At 47.7% G+C, this 10,422-nt stretch overlaps 3 protein-coding genes across 7 annotated transcripts in view; all 3 read left to right on the top strand.

Annotated features, from left to right (window-relative positions):
- The window catches only part of CCPG1 (cell cycle progression 1), a 59,924-nt gene extending 59,624 nt beyond the window's left edge, over positions 1-300 (top strand). Inside the window, exon 13 of the mRNA XM_090029499.1 lies at positions 164-300. Within this exon, the coding sequence (XP_089885625.1) occupies positions 164-210 (47 nt within the window). The 3' untranslated portion in view covers positions 211-300. The remainder of the gene's footprint in view (positions 1-163) is intronic.
- On the top strand, positions 244-1,124 carry PIGBOS1 (PIGB opposite strand 1). The gene has a single exon (XM_090029508.1). The coding sequence runs from the start codon at positions 244-246 to the stop codon at positions 403-405; it is 162 nt and encodes a 53-aa protein (XP_089885634.1). The 3' UTR covers positions 406-1,124.
- A 4,034-nt stretch (positions 1,125-5,158) lies between these two features.
- The window catches only part of RAB27A (RAB27A, member RAS oncogene family), a 60,247-nt gene continuing 54,983 nt past the window's right edge, over positions 5,159-10,422 (top strand). For 3 of the 5 annotated variants that reach the window (XM_090029048.1, XM_090029047.1, XM_090029046.1), the window contains exon 1: positions 5,160-5,566. The gene's annotated coding sequence lies outside the window, so the exon portion shown is untranslated. Of the gene's footprint in view, positions 5,567-10,422 lie in introns of all 5 variants that reach the window. The other 2 variants (XM_090029051.1, XM_090029045.1) reach the window with 2 other exon arrangements.

The following is a 10,422-nucleotide window of genomic DNA, read 5'->3' as shown; positions in this document are numbered from 1 at the left end:
GTCTAAGTATTTGGTAAGGCGCAGACCTCTCCCCGCCTCCGCCCACCTCTGCGGGTGAAGCGCAAACTGCGCGTTGTCCCTGGTGGAGTCGGGATCCCCTTTAGCCGCTGGCAAAAGCATAACGCACGAGCTGGGGTGTGACGGCCGTTTTCGTTGTCTGCAGATCCGGGAGCGCCGCGGCGGCGTGCAGACCAGTTGGCATTTCTTTGACGAGGGGCCTAGCACTTTTCCCTGGTGGTGAATATGTTTGGTAGACTGACCTTTACTCAGAAAATCCTGGGGATGGTCCTTGGCGTTGCTGGAGGCGTCTACATCTATAAGCCAATCTTTGATCAGTTCAGAAGAGAACAGAAACAAATTAAGGAAGAATTGGAAGTGCCACAAGATGCAGCAAAGGAAGACTAGTGAGACTTGTGCGGAACTGCTGTGCTGTGCTGACTTGGGCACTGTATGTTTATGCCTTAATGTGATAAAAAGTGTAGTTTATCGTTCAAAATCAAACTTGTTTGTATTGGTAAAGAATAAATAATGGCAAAAGTAGGCCTTGTAAATGAAATATTTATTAAATTTATGTAAACGTATAGGGTGGATTTGGTTGAAATCGAATCAGTTTAAATCACTGATCAGGAAGTCTCGATTTAATCATTGCTTTCTACAGAAAGTGCATTCTTGTTGTTTGATGTCTTTTATTCATTTAACTTCTAGGAACTTTGCACTTTTAGAGAGGTAAGGTCTAGCTAGAGCATGTGTGCATAAACCTGCAGGGAGACAATAGGGCTGATGGGTGGGTAATCCATGGAGATGTTTTAGTTCAAAAGTGCACTGCTGCCGTTTTCTGTGCTGACGGTGCATTTCACCACCTATACACTACATGTGACACAGCGCAGTGTGCGTCAGCTTGCATGTGGAGCAGACTTGATTAATTGAGTCTACTTCAACCCACCAGCTCTGCAGTGCATCACAGGATGAAAAGGTATGTGTATATATATGCCTGAGGATGTTATCTCTGGAGAGGACAAACTCTCTCTGTGCCTAAAGAACAGTGTTTATGTCCAAAAGCTTGCAAAGAACTTTCCCAACTATTTAGTTGATCTAATAAAAGATATCACATCTACCAAAAGAAACTTGTCTGCCTATGATTTCTAGGTCACCCAATGGATCCTGGAGCCTCTTGAAGTTGATCCTGGGGGGCTGAGCGCATACAGGCAGTCGTGAGCACCACGCCCCCAGCCCAACAGGTCAGTTTGTGGGGGAGGGAAGGGGCAGAGGCCCAGGCGGCACATGCAGCAGGGCTGGGGGCACAAAGCCCAGCCTGCAACGGCAGCTGCCTCTGCCGCACACAGATCAGAGGGGCAGATGCCACCCCCCTCCCCAAACATGGGGCAGCGCCAACGGCTACAGCAGCTCTGAGGTAGGGAATGAGGCAGGGGCAGGCCCTGCCCAGCCAGTGCAGGGAGTGGGGTGGAGCCGCAAGTGGCTCGTCCAGGGGGCACAGTACAGGGGCGTGCAACCCTGGATCTGCCGGCAGGCTGGTGTGGGCTGTGGCTGGGGCCACACCAGCTCTTCCTGCCCAGGCTGCGGTGGTGCTGGGAGTGAGATCGGGCAGCGGGGGTGGGTATAGTCCTTCATCTGCTGCTCCTGGCGTTACCCACCCCAAGTGTGGGCCAGGCCCAGTGAGAACAGCTCGGTGCAGCCTGCCCCCCTGCCCCTCTATGAGGACTTGAGGGCTGGGGTGTGGCGTGCAGCTGCTGGCTGGAAGGCTGCACTGGGCTGTTCTTGCTGGGCCTGGCCCACACTTGTGCTTGGAGGGACAGCCCCAGCACTGGGAGCAGTGGTTGGGGGGGCTTTGCTCCCAGCACTGCTGCCACTGCAGTCCAGCCTGCAGCCAGCGCTGTTCCACCGGCAGATCTAGGGACTGCCCCACAAGATAAGTCACTTGTGACTCTGTCCCCTGCACTGTGCGGGCTGTGCAGGGCCTGCCCCTGCTCCATTCCCTACCTCCCCACTGATGGGGGGAGGTGGGGGGCAGATAGAGGCCCCAGCGGTGAGGGAGGTAGTAGGGCTAGGGCTGCCTCATTCCCCACCACAGCCCTTTCCTCTGCCCGCTCCCCTCCCCTTAGACTTGCCTGTGGGGCTGGAGGGAGTGTGTGGCGGGGTAGATCTTTGGTTCCTTTTAAGTTTGAAAGTGATCTCTGACTTAAAGGTTGGAGACCACTGCTCTAGAATCACAAAATCCACACTTTGAGAACTGAAATTGAGCATCACAGAGATACTTAATGGGATCTTTTAGACTGAGCACTGAGTCCCATGCGGTAGAGCGGTTTTCTTTAATCTTTACAAATCTATAGAGGAGCCTCGGAAACGCTATAAGATTGGAGTCCTAATATAGTCCATGGCCTGTCACGACCTATTTATAAAACTTCTCAAAAGGTTACATAAACATGTTGTCTCAAATAGTATATAACTAGAAGTTATAATCCCTATTCCATGATGATATCTTTAAGCTTTAACATATCTTAAATTAAAACTATATATGTTTTTTAAAGCATCGTAAAAAATCAATATGATTAAATAAAAACATCTGATTTAAATAAAAAATATTTTTTTTATTTAAAAAAACCCATTAATTTTATCTACCCTGTAAACATGTAGAATTTTCTTAACTTTCTAGTATGCTGGCCCCAACTTATAAAGGCACCTGTGTTTCGAAAAATGTTCATTTTTCTTTTATAGTTTCATCTGTTCTGCAATTGGTAGAAACTGGATTCATTTTAGCCCTTCAATGGGAGTTTTGCCAGGTTGGAGGCATGGAAGCACATACACTTGTATCAGATACTAGATTAATCAACTTTTGAAGTCCAAGACCTTATTAAAAGTGTTAGATCAAATCTAATCTTAAGGAAGATTAAAATCAAGAGTGCTACGCTACCCTTACTACTGTATCCAGGTTTGAATTTGATTCCCCTTCCATGGCTTCTTATAGATTCTTAAATTACAGATATATTTATGTCTGTCAGTCTGCTTTTTATATCAGTCCTATGAGGAATTGAAAGCATAATTGTACAACTTCCTCTACTTTTAATAGCATTTACCATTTTACAATATATAATTAGAAAAATGGAAATCAGACAAAAAAAAAGAGGCTGTTGGTGCATTGCCTAAGCATTGCCTAATGGTGAACTGGAAAAGCCAGGAACTGTAGAGTTCTGTGGTATCAGGTTTGACAGACTCAAATTGTGGCTTTGGGCAAGCTGGCTCTCCTCTCTGCATCTCACTTGAGCTGTTAGAAAAGTGGTGCTATCATAAGTGCTGATATGAAAAGCATTTTGAAGATAAAAATTTTCAGGTGTTAATCTTTCTCCCTCTGCCCGTGCAGGTTTTGCTTTACTGTTTCTTTGTGCCATGTCTGATTCTAAATTAGAGTCTATTATGAGAATCATGCAGAATAATAGACTGTTTGAAGGGTAGATCATTCTTTGGAAACCATTTCAGCAAAGTTTTAGGAAATATAGTGTTAACCTTAGTATATCTTGGTTTGAAGAACTTTTATCGTGATGAACAAAATTATTAATAACTTTCTTTTCCTAGGGGTTTTTTTAAGGACAGGAAGGAAATGGCAGCTGGAAGCACTAAATGGTTCAGTGGCAGCTGAGAGGCCATGAGAGAATATTAAGGATTAGAATAGAAATGGCAGGTGAGGAGGCTAGTTGTCAAGTAGCTGGGGAGAATTGCTGCTGACATGATGAGAATTGCAGACAAAGGAAGTAATTTCCGCCAGTTATAAGAGGCTGTTGAATAAGATGGTAGTTAGCATGCCTATGCCAATTGTGAGATCAACTGTTGGGAGATGGGTGAAGGTTCCTAGATATGTTATAGTAATGTAAAACAATATGTGTTGATAGGAAAAATTAATGAGTCAAAAAGACTGAATTAGTCTAACAAAAAGGTTACTGATAAACTCAAGGACTGTTGTAATAAGATAATGCCGGTAACCATGAGAAACAAAATGAGAAACTAATAAAATGTGTTCAAAATTAGAAAACAAGACCTTTTAACAATAATAAGGGGGACATCCTTTGTGGGGTTTTTTCCTGTTTCTAAGAGTGGAAAAATATATGAAACAAAATGGGGGAAGCTACCAGTCTTCTCTGTCCCAGAGAATCTATCCTTTTTTGGTAAGTCTAGACAAGTACCTTCCCGAGCCCCTGACGACGGGCAATCAAGCTCAGCTGTGCATAATGCTCTCTCCCTGTCTTCAGTTTCCTTCGTCTGAAGGAATGTCATCCCCATTGTTTGGTTTTCTCTTACCCTGCTTTTCTCATGCTTAATTAAGCACTTCTCTCAAGGATTTTTACAAAAGAAAGTTAAGTATTATGATTCCCTATTTGACGAATGCAGTTAAGTGGGGCACAGAGTGGTGAAGTATTTCTGCCAACTTCACGTGACCAGTTGCCTGACTCCCAGGAGCCCAGAGCTGGGTGGCCTTCCAAAGTCATTCTTTGTGCAGGTGCTGCCTGTTTTTAGGTGGTAGGACAACATGAGGAAACACAAAAGGTGGGCTGCGCTTGGGAAATGCTCTGTTGAACAACGGAAGAGTTAAAGGAAAGTTCAACCCCACCAATTTGTTTAAAGGTGAATTACCGGGGGAGGGCAGCACTGATTCCTAATGTTGGCTGCGGCCAACATGAACTAGGGCAACAAGTGATGCCTGCCCATCAAAGCCTGATGCACCTCTCTGTAATAAGAACTAGGAGCATATGATCTCCTTTACATGCACGCACACGTGTGTATGTATATGTGCGCGTGTATAGAATAACAAGTGGGAAGAAAAGGATGCCCATGTGTCTACAGTGGTTAACACAGTAAATGCGAGTGCAAATCCTGGTTGGCGGAGATGGGCTCCCCAGGGCCCCGCACCCGGTCCTCATCTAGGTGAAGGCTACTCTCGTGCTGCTGCGGTCTAGGTCCTTATGAAGTCGCTTTAGTGACTGCGCCTCCCTCGGGAAGTAAACGTTTCCTCTTAGACTCGGTTCCCTGGCCGTAACCTTTGAGACCCCAAAGAGAGGCGGGTTTGGGAGGACTGCTCGGAGCGGATTTCTTCCACCTTGCTTTCCCCGAGCAACGAGTGTCCCGCAGCCGCCGGGGGCCGGGCCGAGCCGAGCCCAGCGCGCCGCTGCCCCCTTGCCGCGCTGCGCGGGCCGGGCGGTGTCGGGCCTCCAGGAAGGCGGGAGAGCGGATCGCTGGGGGCACAGCTCGGGGCGGCTGGTGCCGTAGCACCGAGCCGAGCTCCACCGGGACGGGCCGGGGAAGAGCCGCGCCCGCCCTGCCCCGGCCCCACGGGAAGTGATGTTGCGGGGGCGGAAAGCGGCGCGCACTTGCTGCCCAAAAAAGGGCCGGGGCCGGGGCCGGGACTCGCTGCTGCTCGCGGCCGGGGAGAGTAGGAGCCACCGCCCGCTGAGGGGCTGCTTCGGCTGCGGGGAGGAGGCGAGACAACCTCGGGAGCAGCACGCGTCGCCTCAGCGCCCGGCCGCGCCGGCTCTGCCAGCGTGGGCCCGCCAGGTGCCAGGTAGGGCTCGCTCCCGCGCCTTCCCCGGGCTCCGGCCACGCTTCGCTCCCCGCGGCAGGGTCGTCCCCTGGGGCCGGGGCTGCGCGTCCCCGCCCCGAGCAGCGCCCAGGTGTTTCCGCGCTCAAGGGAAGGGCCCGAGACCTGGATCCTGCGGTCACTCGTGCCTCCGCTTTCGGGCCGAGTCCCGCTCTCCAGATGGGACTCTCCCTCGCAGCAGCTCTCGAGCTTGCCTCTTCCCAGCGCGAAGCCCTTGGCTACCCGCAGCGGTAAAGCATACCTCCTTGCTCATGTAACAAAACGAAAGGCCTTTAAAGTGGGTTGGCGACTGATGAGAGAGCAACGGAAAACGTATATCCACAAGTCTCATCCACTGTCTTTGATACGGGTTAGACAATCATGGAAGACGATGGTCCTCGCCTGCAAGGGACTGCCAATGTTATCCGCAGTCTATCTAGCTCCTAATAGCATGAAGTATCAGCATCGTTATGCTAGCATGATGCAGGGGTCTGTCCACCCTGATTTGCCATGCAGCTTCTTAGTGTCAACAACAACTTTAATCGTGTTAGATCTGAGGAAGGGTCTAAAACAGCTTTTCCCTTCCATCTGCCTAAGAAATCTTATCTCAAATTTCTGCACTAATAGATTAGTATCAATCTTGATTTTTATGTACACTGTAAATTTGGAGGATGTGTCGTCTTTTTCAGAAACATTAAGCTTTAATTGCAGTTTTGAGCTGCACCACTGAGCATTTTTGAGCATTCCAATTTGTGTGACTGCACAGATACGCAGCCTTTCTTTCTATCGATTACTGTTTGGATATTATGATGAAAGAAGACCTCGCTGACTATTTGGTGTTCACGGTTTGGTCAAATATTATTAGGGGAGGGTAATTATACATCTAGATTTTCAGGCTGTCAGATTGTACAAAACCACAATGCCATGGGTTAATATTACAACAAGAATAGATTCTTAACTCGGTATCATCTTGCATGGGTTGACTGAATTAGCAGATCTAGTCCATTTTTTAAATTTAACTTAATATCCTGTTTCTTGCACGCATTTTCATTTGCGATCATTCCTCACAATCACTTCTCAAAGCTTTCTTAAAGCACTCTGCTATTGTTTCAAGTCTGTTTCAGCTTGTTTGTTTGTAGTACAAAAAGCAAATGGCAATATTAGGATAGAGTTCATAATGCTCAAAGGATGTCTTAAAAGTATCATAGAAAGCAATAACAGGCTACTTCAGCAGTTCGTGGTATCTTGCCAAAGATTCCAGTTTGTTTTCCTTCAGAGTCCATAAAGCAGTTCTGGTGATACTTGCTGTAACTTATAATTTATCATTTTTACAATTTATTAATTTCATATTGCAGAAGAGACTTATTAAGACCAGACTTCTAGCCTGGGAAAGCTTCTGTTTTAATTATGTTCTGCTCTCCCTTAAGATCATCTTTGCCAGTCTTGGAAGCATGTAGGCAAAAATGTGCTTGTTCGTTCCCTTAGACTCTCATTTTCTTTTCTTTCCAAGACTATGCTTAAGTTAAAGTGGTTTTTAAATTAATTTATGCTTATAGAAGCATATATTGTTGGTAACAATCAGTGACTTCTGTAGACTTTGCTTTTGGAGACCAACTTTCTTGCTGCCAGGTGTTCAATGTCCTGGCCCAGTGACCATTAAGGACCTTGTCTCTCTCCATAGATTCCCATGCTCACATACACAGATGGTTGGAAAGAGCAATATACGTTTTGTAAGCAACAAAATTCTAGTAAGTAAGTGCATGGAAAATTGCACTGGACATCACACAGGAGTTTAAGTGCCTCTGCTTGTTCCCTGTTACTTCAAAGGGAAATGGAGGCATCTATTAAGTAGGTGCCTCTAAAAAAACAAACAAACAAACAACCCCATCCCCCCTGCAAAAGCTAAGATTGTTAGGTTTTTGACTTCAAAGAAATGTCAAAAGAAAATCATAGTTAAATATACTGTGCTATAATAAAGTCACCACTGAATTCAGCTTTTTGCTTATGCAGACTTGCAAAGATTTGAAATTAGAGGTGCACCGATACATTGGTCCGATATTGGATTGGCACTGATATAAAGAAAATTGATCATATTGGAAATTGGCCTGATGTGGCCAATAATTTGGCTGATAAATGCCTGTGCGAGCACACAGCTGCAGTGCTCCTCGCTGTCTACATGGTCCACAGCCCAGCAGCTTGGAGAGCTGCATGCAGATGGTAAGTGTGGTGTGGTGGAAGGAGAGGGGGGAGAGAAGGGGCATGGGGGGGACCCCCGTGGTGAGGGAGGAGTGGGGCTGGGGCAAGTGCTACCTGGGCGGGGCAGGATGGAGCCGTGGCTTGTACAGGGAGTGCTGGGGGGCGGGTGGGTGGGCTCCTGCTGCTGCACGCTGCTTATCTGGGAGCCACTGGTTCGGTGCTCACCTGCTTGTCTGGCTCCTGCTGCTTGTCCAGGAGGGCGTGGGGAGGTGGGGGAGTGTGCCCCTGGTTCTGTGTGGGGCAGGCTGGGGCTGGGGCTGTGCGGGGCTCTTTCCAGCCTACCCTGCCCTGCCCCGCCCTGTGCAGATCTGGTGGGCACACCTCCCTCACGCCCTCCTGGACAAAAGGCAGGAGCTGCTGGGCGAGTGGCTCCTGGCTGAGTGGCGCACAGAGGCCTGAGCTGCCCACTCGAGCTGCCCACTCCCTCCCCATGCCCTCCAGATGAGTCACAGCTCCATCCTGCATCTGCCCCGCCCTGGCTGGACACTGCTTGACCCAGCCTCACTCCTCCTTCACTGCAGGGGCCTTGATCTGCGCCCCCCATGCCCCTTCCCTTCTCCTCCCGCTACACCAGACTTACCAGCTGCACGCAGCTCTCCAAGCTGCTGGACTACTATCAGATCGGTATCAGCCAATTATGCCTCCTTAAAAATCAGCTATCAGTATTGGCCCCAAAAACCTCTGTTGGTGCACCCATAGTCAAAATTTGTTTTTTACTCATTGAACTCCTAGAGACTACTTACATGCTTGAAATTAAGCGTTCCCATAACCATTTGCATATTCAATCAAGAGCTTGGTTTCATGCCTTGTTTTGAAGACCCTGTTGCTGGCAACAAAACAGCTTTAAACTGAAGCTTTAAAACTGAAGACCAACACTTTTAAAGGTTAAGCTTAGTCTCTATTGTTGTCTCCTTTACACCAGTGAATTGCAATCACTTTCTGGTTCTATGGTACATTTTTTGAGGCTTATAAAAATGTAACTCCCCCTTAGCTGTTCAGGATTAGCTTGAGCTGTATTTTCTTAAGGTACTGCAGGTATATTTTAGTTGCACTGTGAATAAAGGCTTGATGGTTGGGTAGTCCTAAAACTCTTTTTTTCTAACTCTTTTTGTTATGCAGAATAAAAAGCACGGCCAAAATAGGAACACTTACTTGATTTATGGCGATGTACATGGAACTAATATAATTCTTTCCTTTGTAGCTGCAGCTGCTTGGGTAGTAGGCACGACATAATCTGTTTGTCAGGGTTTTGTATGGTACAGGACCTTGACATTCCACTTATCAACTGACCAGCAGCTCAGGGATAGCTTTCTGTAGTAAAACTAGAGCTAACTTATCAACTTCTTGAAGATAATATTCAGCCATCAAGCACTGAAGTTTTGTTTTCCTGAGTCCACTGCTTCAAAATATTGCTTGTAGCCAGTACTTTGGAGAACTGCGCATAAATGGGAAAAGATGAAGCATTTTATACTGCCTTTGACACCAATTTGACTCGAGTACTAGCTTGCAGGTTTGTTTGTTTGAGGGGGGGAAGCTGGGGTGGGGTAGGGTGAGAACATTACAGGAAGCTTCTTATCTCTCTGCTATCCAGCAGCCAGGAGTCTTGGTAAAGTTGGAGTAAACATATCTGGAGTCCTGAGGTGAAAAAGAGTTTTATGACAGGGGTGTTTAACTCATCTGGCCCTGGGTCTGGATGAGGGTCACTGTGGATTGATACCATGTGCAGTACATGCACTACCAGGTCCAGTCCACATGCTATGTGTAGTATGCATCAGTCCCCAGGGCTGCACTTGCTGCAGATGGTACATAGGGATGGACCAGCCATGTTTGCTACACATGTTGCCGTGCCCTGCCTGACTAGCCCTGTACACTGGCTCTGGCACAGCCAGGTCTGGACCAGCCCCAGATCCAACATGTAGAGCTGGCCTAGAAGAGTGTTGCATGTATCCCATGCCAGTTCTCTAGAGCATATGCGTGGCCAGTCCAGCCCCATGCAGTGTGTGATGGCCCTTGGGGCTCACTGTGCATGTAGGCCCTAGAGCTGTCATGGGGTGCACTGCTCGGAGCATGTGGGCTGGAGCCAATGCTGCATGTGGCATTGGGAGTCCAGGGTGCAGGGTGTATGTGGCACCCAAGACTGACCTCCTGTGCTGTATGCAGGGCCAGGGCTGGGGCCAGGGTTTGTGCATGTGGTCAGTCCACTGACTCGTGGCCACCTCATACAGTTCCTCAGGCTGGATTTGGCTCTCTGGCTAAATGTTTGATACCCCTGTTATAGAAGAAGAGGAGCAGGCTCATGGGTTCGGTATCTTAGGGTTCAGTCTTGCAAATATTTGTCTGTATATTTACACACATGCACTGTGCCCAGTTGGAGGCATCATCAAGCCAGCATTGGTGAAGACAAGTAGATACACTAATCAGCCACCAGGTGGGGTCAGAGATCCTAACAGGTTTGATCCTTAAAGGCTGCTTGCAGTCTGGCAATAGAGTGAAAGTTACTGTTTTCTTCGTAAGTACTGGTCCGCTATTTTTCAAGAACAAGCCTAAAGAACAAAACTTCAGTTGTGCCATTGTAGCTTTAGGGA

Source organism: Crocodylus siamensis, chromosome 15, assembly GCF_052110815.1.
Source record: "Crocodylus siamensis isolate JL-2025a chromosome 15, ASM5211081v1, whole genome shotgun sequence".
Classification (NCBI taxonomy): domain Eukaryota; kingdom Metazoa; phylum Chordata; order Crocodylia; family Crocodylidae; genus Crocodylus; species Crocodylus siamensis.
Note: the sequence above shows the minus strand (reverse complement) of the source record. Positions and strands in the feature narration are given on the sequence as shown.